The 16,528-nt window shown below is 47.5% G+C and overlaps 2 protein-coding genes across 3 annotated transcripts in view; both read left to right on the top strand.

Annotated features, from left to right (window-relative positions):
- Positions 1 to 7,573: 7,573 nt before the first annotated feature.
- On the top strand, positions 7,574 to 14,343 carry TCEANC (transcription elongation factor A N-terminal and central domain containing). 2 transcript variants are annotated; one of them, XM_077887464.1, is made up of 3 exons: positions 7,574 to 7,701; positions 10,783 to 10,838; positions 13,260 to 14,343. In XM_077887464.1, the coding sequence occupies exon 3, from the start codon at positions 13,268 to 13,270 to the stop codon at positions 14,312 to 14,314; it is 1,047 nt and encodes a 348-aa protein (XP_077743590.1). In that variant the 5' UTR covers positions 7,574 to 7,701; positions 10,783 to 10,838; positions 13,260 to 13,267; the 3' UTR covers positions 14,315 to 14,343. The 2 variants fall into 2 exon arrangements, with proteins under 2 accessions (XP_077743590.1, XP_077743591.1); XM_077887465.1 differs by lacking the exon at positions 10,783 to 10,838.
- RAB9A (RAB9A, member RAS oncogene family) overlaps positions 7,574 to 16,528 on the top strand; it is a 52,052-nt gene continuing 43,097 nt past the window's right edge. The window contains exon 1 of the mRNA XM_077887469.1: positions 7,574 to 7,701. The gene's annotated coding sequence lies outside the window, so the exon portion shown is untranslated. The remainder of the gene's footprint in view (positions 7,702 to 16,528) is intronic.

Here is a 16,528-nt window from a genome sequence, read left to right as displayed (position 1 = left end):
TCTTCAACAAAACCATGATCTCCAGCCCTTCCCAGACCCCGAGCGCTGCCCAAATCACCACTGAACGGTGCTCGCCTATTCGCTGGCATAGGCGAGGTATCATTTACCAGGATGTCCCACATCCCCTGGCCTCATAGACTGACACATGGAAATGACAATGGCACGAGTCCCCATTCTAGCCTCCTCTCTGGGGCTGAACGTCAGGGGCTGACTAAAGCACCAAGTTGATTTTGAGAACCCATCCAGGCCTCTGTCATAAGCAGGGAGGGGTACTGGAAGACACTGGGGGTCCCTGCTCCAGGGGTTGGGAAAAGCCTCCTTGTGGCCAGGAAAGTCTGTCCTGTCCCCCCCCCCCCCTTACAGACCTTAGGAGACTTCAGCTCCCGCGTGGGAGGTGCATCCTTCGCCTCATCTGTAAGATGACAGCTGGGCCTTGGCCAACACCCCGACCCCTTCTGCTTGGGCTCTTGATGCCTCGCTGAGACCATACCCACCTGCGGGCGGACCCGAGGTAGCCGCTGTGTTTGGTCCTCTTCTTTTTTTCTTTTTTTTTTTAAAAGATTTATTTATTTGTGATAGACATAGAGAGAGAGAGAGGCAGAGACACAGGCAGAGGGAGAAGCAGGCTCCATGCAGGGAGCCGGACGTGGGACTCGATCCCGGGACCCCAGGATCACACCCTGGGCCAAAGGCAGGGGCCAAACCGCTGAGCCACCCGGGGATCCCATCTCTTCTTTTTTTCCAGGAGAAAAAAAAGAGGGATGACCACGGAATAGTCTGATTTCAGACGTCGAGAAGCCACGTTGTCTTCAGATGCCAAGAACTGCCCTCCTCCAGGCCAACACGTCGGCCTCTTCTGGTCTCATACACGCGGGTACGAAACAGGAGACTCGTAGGCCGGGGAGCTGGGCTTTGTCACTCACGGGACAAGAGGCGGCGGGAGGAGGCGGTCCAGGCGCCCCTGTGTTCCCCCCCTCTCCCCCCCCACCCCGGCCGCCTCCTGCAGCAGGGACACCACTGGGCCACGGGACATTAGGCAACTGAATTCCTCTTTCCCTCTCAGTCATTTTGTTTTCAGAGCCCGTATATTTATTTTGCTGACGCTGTTGCTCAGGACACTTTGGGGATTGCTTTTTTCGGGTAGAAAAATCGTGTGAGATGGGGCAGCCCGGGGTGGGGGTGGGGGCAGGGGTTTAGCGCCACCTTCGGCCCAGGGCCTGATCCTGGAGACCGGAGATCGAGTCCCACATCAGGCTCCCTGCGTGGAGCCTGCTTCTTTCTCTGCCTGTGTCTCTGCGTCTCTCTCTCTGTCTCATGAATAAATACATAAAATCTTAAAAGAAAAAGTAAAAGTATTACCCACCCGGCCGCACCAAGCCAAGCCTCGTCTACCTGACTGTGCCAGGTGACTTGGGACACCTCAAGTGGATTCACGCCTCCACACCAGGCAGGCTGTCACTGAAGTTCCACAGCCTCATGTCTAATCCAGCCACCAACACTCTCACGCGGGGGACGGCCCCCGGCTTGCCCCCCAGGACACCAGTGGGCCCTGGACATCAAGCTGGTTGCTGGAGGTCAACAGCATTGGACTTTTGAGGGGGCTGAAGCCTGAGGAGATACGTTTGCTGCCCAGAAAGCCTGGAACCCTCATCTTCCCCACATCTGTTGGTGTCTCTGGACGCCCATGGAAGTTTCTAGGTCCCCCTTTCCTATCCATGTCCCTTTAAAAATCTTTTTCTTCGGGTGTCCAAGCTGCAGTCACACCGGCTGAATGGGAGGCACTTTGTGCTCTCCCTCATTTTTTGGCTCCTTCTCAGATTTCTAGCAGTGCCCTCTTGCGACAGCCTATGTGCACGCGTGTGGCTGCCACCAGGCAAACAGCAAAGAGCTGCCTTCAGCATCCCCTGCTCTCTCTTTGCTCTCTTTCTCCCCTCCTCGGTGTCTTGTGAACTCATGTCTCTTTCTGGATACCTAGAACCTTCCATTTCAGTCACCCCTGAGATCTCAAAGAATCCAATCTTTCACACGTTTCATTCTTGCCCCTTTCACCCCTGTCAACACTCACTTGTCCTCTGTCCCATTGCGCTGGTCTCCGACAGGTGAAGGGAGGCCACGGGCATCAGATAACTCAGATGTAGGGCATCAAGGGCTGCAAGTGTAACCTTTCTGATACCTGTTCCTTTATAATCGCAGCTGTCAATGCTTTAATCTGAAGGAGCGGGTGCGAAGGCAGTTTCAGCACCATCTAGGATCAGGGGTGCTCTTCTGATTGGCCCTCTGATCACACAGCTACATTAGGATGGGGGCCATGTCAGCTAGTGTTTGCTGGTAGCAGGCCCCAGAACCAGACCTCAGCTAACGGCAAAGGGAAGTGATGGTAAGGAGACAGGAATGGGCAGGTGCACGGGGAGACCGGCACCCCAGCCTTGGAAACGGGCTGCTGGGCTGGAAGCGGACTGTGGGGAGAAGCCACTGCCGCCCAGAGGGCCAACATCACTGGGACGGTCTCGTGACGCACTGGTCTCCGCATTACTCTGCTCAAAACTGACATTTGGGGTGTGGGGGGGTATATAATGGGCCCGCTTGCTCGTGCAGCCACCCCGGCTAACAGACAGCCCCCCCCGAATGGGTGTTCAGAAGGTGGGCCGAAAGCCACGTGGCCCAAACCCACCAAAGTCCGCCCCAACTGGTAAAAGCTGGTATTAAGTGCATGCAGTTGCCCCACTGCCTACCAGTTCAAGAGATTCCCTCCTATCAGGGCAAAGAAGTTGACGCCTTCGTTCTCTTCAGCAACTAGAAAACTAGGCAGTTTTGGGGTCGGGTTTGAAATACATAACTATGAACACTATTATCTGAGCCAAACGATGCAACACCTACAATCTGTTAGGTTGTTGCAGGGGGACAATGAGGCCGATGTGCAGATGTGTGTCTCAGGCACTGTCAATCAGAACGGCAGACTTCCAGCCACAGGTGTCTCCCCCCAAAGACTCAGAAGACCTGCAAGAAACATGGTTACCCTTTATATAGTCGTTTTTGATGAATGGCCCTTCACACGCCCGGCTCACGCCATGGCATGAGGGCTGTGGCCGATGTGTCTGGGGCCAGGCCATGAGGACAGGCCCTGAAGCCACACGGCGCAAGAATGAAAGAGGAAGTAGCAAAGACCGATGATTTCTAGTCTGATGCTGATGCCTCGCTCCTCCGATGAACTGTTGTTGCAAAAGACCTCCCTGTAAACGAAAAACCTGAGAACCAAAGTGAGGTGAGGCATTTCCTGGAGCAGCGCAAACAGGATCACCAGCCAACTGTCCTTCTGGCAACGGGCCGCACGGACAGGATGAGATCCCACGCACGTAGCAGGCTTCGGCTCAGATTTCTTAGCAGAAATGCAAAAGGCAACTGAGCGGGCAGGCAGAGGTCTTTGAGCAGCGTCAGGATCCTCTCATCCCACTGCTTTTTGTACCTTTTCTATATTTTTCTGAATAAATGGCACCTTTGAAGCATCCCTAGTAACAAATTAGTATAAATGTTGTTTCGTTGCTTCTGGACGTCCGTCCTTTGATACGCACCAAGTGACAGGAGCCGTGCTTGCTGGCCTTGCACTTCTCTGCTAATCTGTGGTCATAAGTCTGTCGTAGAATGACTCATTCTAAAGAAATGAGCAAGAGGGACCAACAGCGTGGAAAAGAATAAGCCGTATGGAAATGACCCCAGATTACGGCAGGTAGAAGGGGGTGTTAAATGAGACTTCTCTTGACTCAGGGTTTTGCCCAGGGCCCCAAAGTTGAGCATAGGGCTGAGTGCCCTCTGGTTCTAAAGAGACACAGTGTACCATCCGTACAGGCTAGGTGGAGAGCCCGAAACTACTTCTGCGTCCTGTGGTTCCTCACCCCCCTTCAGCTCGTGTATAGGAGAAGGCAAGAGTGGGAGAGGGCTGTTAGAATTCTAGAAGTTTATCTTATTACTAGATGGTTAAAAAAGCCAGCCTAATCTAATATGGAAACTTCAATCAGTCATCCAATTCAAAGCTCTGGCTCCCTCTCAGTTCAGGTGTGACCTGTAACTCTGTGGAAGAGCAAAGGGAACGTTATGTGGATTAAGTTCTTCACTCTCCTATTGCACACTTTCTGCACTATTTTCTGGTTTCTCCAGGGTAAGGGCGGCAGGAGGAAGGGATGGTAATACAGGTCTGTTTAGAGTCAAATGTCCACCTTTGTCTTCACATGACCTTCACTCAACCCCAGTGTCTTGTCTTCTCTTACAAGGATTGTCTCTCGTTGGATTTGGGGCCCAACCCAGTGATCCAGGATGGTCTCATCTTCAGATCCTTAATTATATTTACAAAGCCCCCCCCCCCATTTTTTCCCAAGTAAAGTTGCCTGGACAGGTTTGGGGGAGGCAGATTTAGGAAGTGGCTGTATCTATCTTGGGGGCCGGGGCACCATTCAACCCACAACACTCACCAAATTGTTTCATTGAACCTGAAAGTGACCGGGAAAGCTGTGTGGTTTGCTCAAGCTCCAGCCCTGGAGCAGCCAAGGGGCAGGAGAGCCAACAGAGCAGCAGTGAGGAAAAAATGAGTTTCTTGTTATACCCTATGGAGCGTCCCTGCTCGACCAATTAGATTCATTGGTGTCTCACTTAGTTCTTGTGATAGAAACCATCGTGTGGCAGTAAGAGCCGTTTGAAACTAAAGCCCCGAGTTTTACCGTCGCTTTGATTTTATCGGACCGTTGCAGGGAGAGGATGTGTCCGGATGAGCGGTGCCACGGCCACCTGGTGAATGTTCAGTACTTCCTTACCAAGGGACGCGGGCTAGGGCTGCAATACATACTTGTTAATTAATTACTGCATGAAATCAATCGCATCCGGCCACCGTTTTGTCAACCTTTCAGCTGAGCACTGCCTTGACTGAAAGCACAAAGCGTACGCCGTGGAGTTAGTTCAACACACTTCGCAGCTGAAAAACGCTCCTGGGGGCAGCTGCCTTCAACTCAGAAGGCCCCGGGGCCACGTCGCCCGCCACGCCCGGGGCCGCCCCACAGCGAGCGGCGGCGCGGGCTTGACGGCCGCCGGTGCCTCTGCGCAGACGCCACGTACCCAGCACGCATGCGCCCGGCCTGCGGTCTCCAGCCGCCGGCCTCGGATTGGTGGAGCCTCGGTGGCCCCGCCCCGCGTGCCGGAAGCTCTGTCCCGGCGCCGACGTCTCCGGAGATTCCCGGGCGTGTGCGCTTCTCGGTGAGCGACGCTCTAGGTTGTCGCGTGTGTGTGCCCGGCGGCGCTCGGGGACGCGCACCCCTGTTCGGGGACGCTCATCGCTGCTCCGGGAGGGCGCGGGGGGCCGCGGTGCGTCCCGGGGCGGGCGGGCCCTGTAGCGCCCTCGCGCCTCTTCTCGGGCTGACGTCGCTGGGGTGGGCGGATCCCCGGGGGCCGCCGCCGCCTCCGAGCTGGCGGCCCGCGCCCCTCTCCCGAACCCGAGCCCCCGCGGGCCCTTGCGCTGCTCCCTTCCGCCCTCTGCACCTGTGCCGGGGGGCGTCCTAACACGAAGGGGCACTAGCGCAGTGTTGCGTGGCTGTTCGGAAACCGCGGCGCCCCGACCCAGCGTTTGGCATCGGTTCTCTCCCTGGGGGAAGGGGCTCCCCTGTGTAGCTGCAGAGCTGTGCGTGGGTTATGACTAGAAACAAAATTTCTCTTTGATCGCTCGTGTCCCCCGGGGATTAAGCCAGATGTGTGCAGATGTGTGCAGCGTGCCAATATTAGTTAATATTAACAAGCTTTTCTATGCATTCAGTCCACAGATATGTAGGGCCTGCACCTGCCCGCCCGGCATAGACTCATTTTCATGTATATTCAGAAGCTGGGGCAATAGGTGTGCACGTAAGCGTTATCTGTATTAGCATATGCTCTAGAACTGTGTTGTCCCATAGGTAACCACGAGCTACATGGAGCACTTGAAATGTTCCTGGTCCTAATTGAGATGCGTCAGAGTGTCAAACAGCGAATTTGGGGGAAATAAGTATGAAAAAGAGAATGTAAAATATCAACAATTTGTTTTTATTAATTACATGTTGAAGTGGCAGTATTTTGGATACACTGGTTAGGTAACATGCTGTAACCTTCACTTGTTTATTTTTTTAACGTGGGTACTAGAAAATTTTAAATTTTAAATTTTATCTGTGGCTTGCATTGTATTTCTGTTGGATAGCACTGCTTTAAAAGGGCTCAGCAAACTGTGGCCTACAGCCAAATCCAGCCTACCTGTCTTTGAAAAACATTGGAGCAAAGCCATACTCATTCTTTTATGTGTCGTCTATGGCTGCTGTTCCTGCTACCAGAGCAGCAGACTTGAGTAGTCCATACAGAGACTGGATGGCCTGCACAGCTTACAGTATTTACTATCTGGCCTTTTCCAGAAGAAGTTCGCCAACAAACAACAAAGTTCTGTACAACAGTGCCTGCCATGGAGATCCATGTCACGTGAATCTTTTAATTATAGTCCTGTGTAATTGTCATGTAGGCTTACTGTGTGACAGGCATGGCTCTAAGGACTTTATAAGGACTATCTCATTTATTTCCCATATTAAGCCTAAGATGCAGAATTTCCCCAGTTTTGTAGATGAAGAAACTGAGGCACAGAATCATCAAGAAACTTACGGAACATGCTCAACGCCCCTCGGCTTCTGTGAACTCTAGCTTCTTGACCCTTCTTATCCCCACAAGCTTGATCTCTGCAGTCCACTCAACCCACAGTGGGCACCATGGTGCTGCTGCTGCTACTGCTGCTACTCCTTTTTGTTTTGTCTTTTACATAACTTTTCGAACTAGAATTGAGATGAGGTTGGCTCATGTGGAAGAAGCTGAGGGGCAGTGAGCTTAGGTGCAGTGGGTACGAGCAAGCTGGTCTGTAGTGGAAAGAATGAAGTGTACAGGGGCGCCTGGGTGGCTCAGTCAGTTAGGCATCTGCCTTTGGCTCAGGTCATGCTCTTGAGGTCCTGGGATCCAGCCACGCGTCAGGCTCCCTGCTCAGGGGTGTGTCTGCTTCTCCCTCTGCCTCTGCCCCTCCCCTCTAGTTGTGCTCCACCCCAAATAAATAAAAAATCTTGAAAAAAAAAAAAGAATGGGGCGTACAAGCAGAGAGGAGAGGAAGCATTCTGGATCCTCTTTTCTCATTTAATAAGAATTTGTTGAGTAATAGTAAGAACTGGCCAGGTGTCTGCTGGGCGTGTCTCCGTGAATGAAACAGACATCATTCTCTTATGGTCTTGTGGGGAAAGCAGACAATAAAAAACATTTTAGGGACGCCTGGGTGGCTCAGTGGTTGAGTGTCTGCCTTCGGCTCAGGGCATGATCCTGGGGTCCTGGGATCGAGTCCTGCATCGGTCTCCACGCAGGGAGCCTGCTTCTCCCTCTGCCTGTGTCTCTGGGTCGCTCTCTGTGTGTCTCTTGTGATTAAGGAGAATCTTTAAAAAAATAATTTTAATGTAGTCCACACAGTGAAAAGCCATCACAAATATTTGATTTTTTTAAAGACGTTTTTAAATTAAAAAAAATTTTTATGATTTTTTTTTTAACAGGCTTCCTCATCTGGAAGATGGAGATAAGCCACATACCTGACTTGGGGTCATCGCAAGGATGGAGATGACATAAATGTGTGTGGCACGTACAGTTCAATAAATGTACATTGCCTTCTGCTGTTAAGAGGTAAGGGAGGGAATAAGTCCGGGGAACTGGGTGCATCGTGACGCTTAAGACATTGCAACCACCAGTTATAATTGTAGAGAAGAGTCTCAGGTGAGCTGTGCACAGGAGGTGTTTTTAATATTTCCTAATGGGGCTCAGTCAGCAAAATCCAAAAGCAGGGAAGTTCTATACATTCACTGGAGGAGCAGGTCAGGAGCTGTCTTTGGGCTGATGGCAGTGTAACTGAGTCGGTCCTGTAGCAGGAGGGCCTTGTGCTAGTATGTGTATAGAGCAGTGGCAGCAGCTCTGCTTTAAATCAGAGTCACTTGGGCAGCTGAGAAAATAGCCAGGCCTACCCTCAGGGATTCCCATCCATTCTTTCTGGGACAAGGCCCTGGCATTGTTTTTGTTTTTGCTGTTTAATTTCTCCAGATGATTGAGGTTTATGGTCAGGCCTGATGCCACTCGTGGTGAGAATTAGGCTTAGCTCAGGGAGTTTCTGACAAAAGACACAGAACTGTGAAATGGGCAGTGCCTTTCTGTGGTTCAGTGAGGCCATGAGGAAGGCTGAAAGGGGCTTTTTTTTTTTTTTTTTTTGTAAAAGATTTTATTTATTTATTCATGAGAGACACACAGAAAAAGGCAGAGACAGGCAGAGGGAGAAGCAGGCTCCCCGTGGGGAGTCCAGTGTGAAACTTGATCCCAGGATCCCGGGATCATGCCCTGAGCTGAAGGCAGACGCTCAACCACTGAGCCACCCAGGTACCCCTGGAAGGAGTTTTTATTACCCAGCCAAGGACCTTGGAGCACCATCCTGAGACCAGAGAGGAACCTTTGAGGGGCTTTAAGTAGGAAAATGAGGGAATGGCTTGATGAGATCTGTACTAGAGGATGATCCCTCTAACGAAGTGCCATGAATCAGAATGAATGCAGTGAAGAAGCCTTTAGAGCCGGCCCCCAGATGGTCGGAAACCCAGATTCGAGTCCAGTATTCCTGCTATGAATGTCCTCTAGCGGCCCCGTCTATCCTTTGGAGATACCCTGTGTTATAAGTGGCCAGTTTCTTGTCTGTATTCCTTCCACTGGGCTGTCCGCTTCCTCAAAGCAGAGAATGTCTTTTTTTTAATTTTTTTAAAAGATTTTATTTATTTATTCATAGAGACACACACAGAGAGAGAGAGAGAGAGAGAGAAGCCGGCTCCATGCAGAGAGCCTGACGTGGGACTCGATCCAGGATCAGGCCCTGGGCTGCAGGCCGCGCTAAACCGCTGCACCACCGGGGCTGCCCGAGAATATCTCTAGGCTCAGCATCTAGTATGTACTAGATACGTAATAAATATTTATTGAATGAACTCTGTAGAGCTGTCAACTGGATACACAGCTTACTTATCTTCTTAGGGCAATTCTCAAAATTTTGCGTCTCAGCTGCTTTCACAGTATTCCCTCCTAACGGCAATAAATGCTTCATATCCACATCATTGTCCCATAGGGGGAATAGAAAGTTTGACAGGATTTTGGGCAGCCCGAGTGGCTCAGCGGTTTAGTGCCGGCTTCGGCCCAGGGTGTGATCCTGGAGACCCAGGATCGAGTCCCACCCACATCGGGCTCCCTGCAGGGAGCCTGCTTCTCCCTCTGCATGTGTCTCTGTCTCTGTCTCTGTCTCTCTCTCTTTGTATCTCTCGTGGATAAATAAATAAAATCTTAAAAAAAAAAGTTTGACAGGATTTAAATGCTGTTAAAAATAATGGAGAAGAATGGAAAACAGTATGGCAGTTCCTCAAAAAATTGCAAGTAGAATTACCATATGACCCAGCAATCCCACTTCTGGGTATTTACCCAAAAACATTGAGAGCAGGGTCCCAAAGAGATACATGTATACCCATGTTCATAGCATTATTCACAATGGCCAAAGGGTGGAAGCAACTCAAGTGTTTATCAGTGGATGAATGGCTAAGTAACATGTGGTCTATATATCCAATGGAATATTAATAACATTCTTACTAATGTTAATTTATTATTATTTATATTTCTTTAATTCATTGATTTATTATTAATGTTAATATTCCATTGCATGTATAGACCACTTGTTCCAGGACACCTGCTACAACACAGGTGAACTTTGAGAACATTATACTAAGTGAAATAAGCCAGTCACAAAAAGCCAAATACTGTTTGATTCCACTTACATGCAGTAGGTAGTCAAAATCATGGAGACGGAAAGTAGCTTGATGGTTGCCAGGAGCTATGGGGGAGAAAGGAACAGGGAGTTGTTGTTTAATGGGTACAAAGTTTGTTTTGCAAGAGAATAAGTGTTCTGGAGGCTGGTTGCACAACAACATGAATGTACTTAACAATTGAACCATATGCTTAAAAATGGCTAAGATGACAAGGCCTTTTTTTTTTTTAAGATTTTATTTATTTATTCAGACACAGAGAGAGAGGCAGAAACACAGAGGGAGAAGTAGGCTCCCTATGGGGAGCCCTATGTGGGACTTGATCCTGGGTCTCCAGGATCATACCCTGGGCCGAAGGCAGGCGCTAAACTGCTGAGCCACCCGGGGATCCCTAAGATGACAAGTCTATGGCATGTGTATTTTACCACAATTAGAAATGGAAAAGAAAGAAATACGGAAGAGAGGTAAATAAAAGGACGTGTGAAATAAAGAGCAGAGTGCTCATGCATGAATCCATTAACGTCTATAGATTTATAGAAAGGAAAAAAAAAGTTTTGCTGGTAAAACAAACTGCTGTTCTCATCGCACTGAAGCCCTGAAGCTATTCCCCTTCAGAATCTCCTTGAGACTCTGACCGTTTGTTGAGAAATTCTGACCTGAGTTAAATATTGCCTAACCTCTTTGTGGGCACTCTAGACCTCTCTCTGATTAACCACCTTGTCAACATCCAGCAAACGTCAATCCTGATTTCTTCAGTAGTGATGCCTATGGAATGAATATGGAATGCAGGCAAGATGAGTATTTCATGTTCAAGAGGAGATTCAACTGGCTTAGACTCAGCAATTGGAGTTACGATAGGAAATTGTGAATGCTAATCTGAAGGCAAAGCCGCAGGTCACGTAACACCTATATGATATTCTGATTCCAGAGGGAAGGTGGAAGACTGATCCATCTACTGTGCCATTTTCCAATAGGCAAACATTTGTAAGTATGTGGAATTGGTCATGAAATTATATTGAATGAATCACTTTTCTGGTTATGAAAATAATATATACTCATCATAGAAAATCCAGGAAGGAATAAAAACAAAACTCATCTAAAAATTTTACCATTCAGAAAATGTCACTACCTAAAATTTTGTGTATCTGTTTTTAACCTTTTCTCTTCATATGTGATTCTTAAATAAAATTTGGATCAGACTCATATGCTGTATTTATTTATTTATTTATTTATTTATTTATTTATTTATTTATTTATTTGATTTTATTTATTTAACAGAGAGCATGCAAGCAGGGGGAGCAGTAGGGAGAGGTAGAAACAGGCTACCCGAGGAGCAGAGACCCCGGTGCAGGGCTCAATCCCAGGACCCCAGAATCCTAACCTGAACCAAGGGCAGATGCTTAACCCACAGAGCCACACAGGTGCCCTATATATGCTGTTTTTAAATGACAGCTTTATTCAGATATAATTTATACACCGTACAGTTCACGTCCTTAAAGTGTACACTTCAGTGATTTTTAGTATATTTACAGTTGTGCAGTTCACCACCACAGTCAACTTTAGAGAAGGTTGCTTACTTTCTTCAAAAACTCTGCACTTGTTGACAGCCACCCCCCTTTCATTCCACCCCACTGCCCCCCTCATCCCTCTGCCCCAGTCCTAGTCAACTACCAGTCTATTTTCCATCTCTATAGATTTGCCAATTCTGGACATTTCATATAAATGGAATCATACAATATGTGGTCTTCTGTGTTTTTGACATAGTGTTTTCGAGGTTCATCCATGTTGTAGTATATATCAGAATTTCTTTTTTTTTTTTTTTTGGCCAAATATCATTCTATTGTATGGATAGGCTACATGTTTATCTATCAGTTGACAGACATTCAGGTTGTTTCTACTTTTTGGCTATTAAGAATAATGCTGCTGTGCACATTTGTGTGCAAGTTTAGCCATTTGGGACCTTGCAGTTGCTTCAAAGTTTGAAGAAAATTCTTACATGTACAGCTTCCACATCTTTTGTTTCCCTAATGTAAACTTACAGAAGTAGAATTGCTGACTAAAAGAACATTGCATTTTACAGAACTTGTCATATGGTTTCTAAGAAGGCTGCATTAAAAAATAAAAAATAAGAAGGCTGCATTGATCTTCTCTGTGCTCCCTTCGGTGTTATTAGCCTATGTGCTTAGTGATGGGCTTTTTTTTTTTTAAGATTTTATTTATTTATGTATTTAGAGAGAGTGCATGTGCAAGCGGCAAAGGGGGAGGGAGAGGGAGTCCAGCAGACTCCCTCACTAAGGGCAGAGCCTAAGATGGGCTCTATCCCATGACCCTGAGACCATGCATGACCTGAGCCAAAACCAAGAGTCAGATGCCCAACCGACTGAGCCACCCAGGGGACCCAGTGATGGGCATTTAATATCAAGTGCTATAAAATGGAAGCCCATGAGTTTTTGAAAAGACACGGTCCATGGCATCAAGATGCATATGTCCATTTTTAGACCAGATGAGCAGATGTAGGTACAAGGGTATTAGGTAGCAAGGTTATGTACATTATGAGGAGAGAAAAATAGAATGGTTAGATAAACACCTGCCTGGGATGAGATTCACACAGATATAATCATCAAACAACTTTTTACACCTAGAAGCTAAACAAAAAAGTTAATGGAACCAAACTGGCCTACGACTAGTTGGTCCAAAGTCATAAAATGTCCAGATTGCTTAGTCTGAATGCTTACCCTGTTTTTCAGAAGACTCGGATGTCAGCACAGTGCCTATTGGCTCTTCGGGCTTATCAGATCTGGCTCCAGCTGCTTTGTAGCCTCTATTATCTCATGATTTTGTCACATTCCTTGGAACATCTAAATAGCATCCCCTTATTGCCCTGTTTCTCATTCTTGTATATTCAGAAAAGTACCAATTAAAGATGATAAAATCCACAAGTAGTTCAGCTTTATAACTGAATATGGGAAGAAATGGGCCAGCCTTGCTCACTTACCCTGTTGATGCTGACACTGGCATGATCTCATGCCCAATGTGACCACCAAATTCCATCCAAAGCAACTGACCCATCTAGATCCAGAAAGACTATTAATCTGTAAAATTTGGGATGGAAAAAGTTATAGAGCTCTTCCAACAAGCTTCTTTTAAGCAACCGTTAATGCGGAAGCTGGTTACAGTGCCGCTTTTTTTTTCTTTTTCCAACTACTGAGACTCAGCCTTTTGAAACTAAACCATACCACATTGCAGATTCCATTTTCTAACAGGTCACACCCACTTGTGTTACACAACTCTTTCAGAAAACACCACATAGGTAGTTGGCAGAAAGTGCCCTGCTATTATCAGGAAGTTTGACTGGCAAACACAAGCTTGAAAAAGCCAGAAACCTCTTTTCTCTTTTCCTTGCAGCTGTAAAGATGTCTGACAAGAACCAGATAGCTGCCAGCGCCTCCCTTATTGAGCAACTGCTGTCTAAAAGGAATTTTGAGGATCTTGGCAACCACCTTACTGACCTGGAGACTCTGTGTGTGACGAAAGAAGATCTCCAGGAGACCATTGTGGTCAGGGCTGTGTACAGAGTCCTCAAACACTGCCCCTCGGTGGCTTTGAAAAAGAAAGCCAAGCACTTGCTGTCAGAATGGAAAGCTCTTTATAAAAAGGATCTCCACTTCAAACCGAGGGACAAATCTTTCCCTACGGGTAGAAATGAAGAAAACTCAAGACTTTCTCATGACCCAAGTCAGGATGAGCTATCAGGCGGCTCCAGCTCTAATTCTTCATCCCACAGTGTTGCAGAAGCCTTTGAAATGATTGTGCCTGAAAATAGCACAAGTCAGACGGAACCTAAGGAGGAGCATTTCAGGAGTGGTGACCCTAAATCCACTGCCCAGAGATCCAGTGAGTTGCTGGATCCCATGGTACCTGTGAGAGCTAAATGCACAGAGCTTCTTTATGAAGCTTTAACTAGTCCTTTCACAGAGCAGCCCAAAGCTGATTTGTGGCGAAACTTTGCAAGAGAAATTGAAGAGCACATTTTTACCCTTCATTCCAAGAACCTCAAAAAATACAAAACTTGTGTGAGAAGCAAAGTTGCCAATCTGAGGAACCCCAAAAATTCTCACTTACAACAAAACCTGCTCTCTGGGACCATGTCTCCGAGAGAATTCGCCAAGATGACTGTGATGGAAATGGCAAACAAGGAACTGAAGCAGTTGAGAGCCTCCTACACGGAATCTTGCATACAGGAGCATCACCTTCCCCAAGCGATCGAGGGCACACACACAAGAAAAATAAAATGCAGACGCTGTGAGAAGTTCAATTGCAAGGTCACCGTAATCGCCAGAGGCACACTTTTCCTTCCAAGTTGGGTACGGAATTCAAATCCAGATGAGGAGATGATGACCTATGTGATCTGTAACGAATGTGGGGAGCAGTGGTACCATAGCAAGTGGGTGTGCTTATAATTGTAAATAAATGTTCTCTTAACCAAGAACCAGAGTGATACCTTTTTTTTGATACCACCCTGTTATGCTTGCTTTTAAAATCTAATACAGGGGGGAAGCCCGGGTGGCTCAGCGGTTTAGCCCCTGCCTTCAGCCCAGGGCATGATCCTGGAGTCCCGGGGTCGAGTCCCACATCGGACTCCCTGCGTGGAGCCTGCTTCTCCCTCTGCCTGTGTCTCTGCCTCTCTCTCTCTCTCTCTCTGTGTCTCTCATGAATAAATAAATAAAATCTTTTTTAAAAAATTAAAAAAATAATAAATAAAATAAAATCTAATACACACTGTTCTTAAAACAACCCTACAAAGAAGGAAGGAAAGTCATTCGTTCAAGCTCACACCACAATCACTAAAATGTGACCGTTTGGGGAGAGAGTTGATGACTTTTTGTTTTGTGGCCACATATTACTCTGCTGTTCTCTGAGTGTGGCTGAGAGCAGCTCCTCCTGCCCTAGAGCCTGTTATAAATGCAGAGTCCCAGGCCTCGTGCTCCTGAGTCCCAACTCTGCATTTTGGCAGAGCCCCAGGTGATCCTGTTCAAGACGGTTTGAGAAGTGCTGCTTTCTCAGTAGGCCTGTAGTCCTGGGCGGCTGCCTATGAGAGTCCTCTGGGGAGCCTTGACAACCCACAGATGCTCAGGGCCCTCCCCAGAGCAATTGAATCCAAATGCGTGGGCTGCAACCCCAGGCATCACCATTGCTTTTTTTTAATTCCTCAAGGTGTTTTGAGATGCAGTCAGAGTTGAGAACTGCTCACACACAGGCTCTCACTTGATTGTCTCACAGCTCTAAGAAAAGAATGTCGCTCTGTATGATAGAGTTTTTGAATATACATAGGTGAGGTCCTGAGCCCCATGGCCAGTCTTTGGTGCAAAATAGTGGTTTTATTAAAGCACAGGGGACAGGACCTCTGGGCAGAAGGAGCTGCTGCCCCAGGCTTGTGACACATGACTGATTATATACTTGGGAGTAGGGGGTAAGGAAAAAGAGGTTTTCTAAAGAACTTCTGTATGCACAAGAGGACCTATAAGATACTGGAGGCCTTGCCATTGTCAAGGTTGTTTTTCCCTGTAGTAAAGCATTAATATTAAGACAATTGGGAGTTTCCTTCTGGAAGTTAGGTTATCGATAGGAATGCTTTTTTTTTTTTTAAAGAAAAAAGATTAAAGATTATATTTATTTGAGAGAGAGAGAGCACAAGCAAGAGGAGCAGCAGAGGGAGAGGGAGAAGCAGACTCCCTGCTGAGCAGGGAGCCTGATGTGGGGCTGGATCCCAGGACTCCAGGATCATGACCTGAGGTGAACGCAGATGCTTTACCGACTAAACCACCAGGTGCCCCAAGAATGCTTTTCTCTTATAAATCACTGAGACATTCTGTAAAATGAGGGAAACTCAGGTCTACTGGACTATATAAGTTAACCATTTGTCTCTCCTTTCCTATAGCTTTAGGGCAGCCAGGAGTGCCTAGGGAATGTCACACACATGCCACTCTGGGGGGGGCCGGGGTCATGGAGGTGTCAACTTGTGCTTTGTCCTCAGCTTGCCTTCTGCTCCCTCATCATGAGGAAACGGGTCCTTAAAGGTGCCGTGACTTGGCCGAGCCAAGCCCCACTCCAATGGCTCCCACACTGTCCTCCTCCAAATTCTCCATGCAGGACCTTTAGGAATGGATTTCTGGCCATGTGGGACGAGATGAATAGTGTCTTTAGGCTCTGATGTTGGATAACCAGGGCTTGGTTACTGTCCCCTGTCTTTTCTCACTTTACAGGTGTCTCCCTTGAACCATGAAAGTTATCCTCTAACCTCGCAGTTAGAATTTTGCTTCTAGTCCCCTTGCCTAGTCAGAGGAGTCATGTGTTTGTTTGTTTGGGTTGGGTGTTTTGTTTTGTTTTGTTTTGTTTTGCACAAGTTCTCCGGAGTATCTAAACTGTTGATGAAGTTTGGTTTCTGATGGTAGGGAGTCTTCATGGTCTCCAGGGCATGTGAATTTAGATCTTTAGGGGAGGAAAAAAGCTCTGCTAGGCTCTGAAGCCAGGACCCTGCAAATTAGACAATAGACAGACCAACAGGAGAAAATCTGTTTATTAACATATGGTGCGTGACGCATAGAGGAGAAACCTGGTGATGAAGAATTCCAGTGGAGATTAGATCGTGGGGTTGTGGGGCACCAGGGTGGCCC

The sequence above is a fragment of the Canis aureus genome, chromosome X (assembly GCF_053574225.1).
Source record: "Canis aureus isolate CA01 chromosome X, VMU_Caureus_v.1.0, whole genome shotgun sequence".
Classification (NCBI taxonomy): domain Eukaryota; kingdom Metazoa; phylum Chordata; class Mammalia; order Carnivora; family Canidae; genus Canis; species Canis aureus.
The sequence above is the reverse complement of the archived record's forward strand: the minus strand, read 5'-3'. Positions and strand labels throughout refer to the sequence as shown.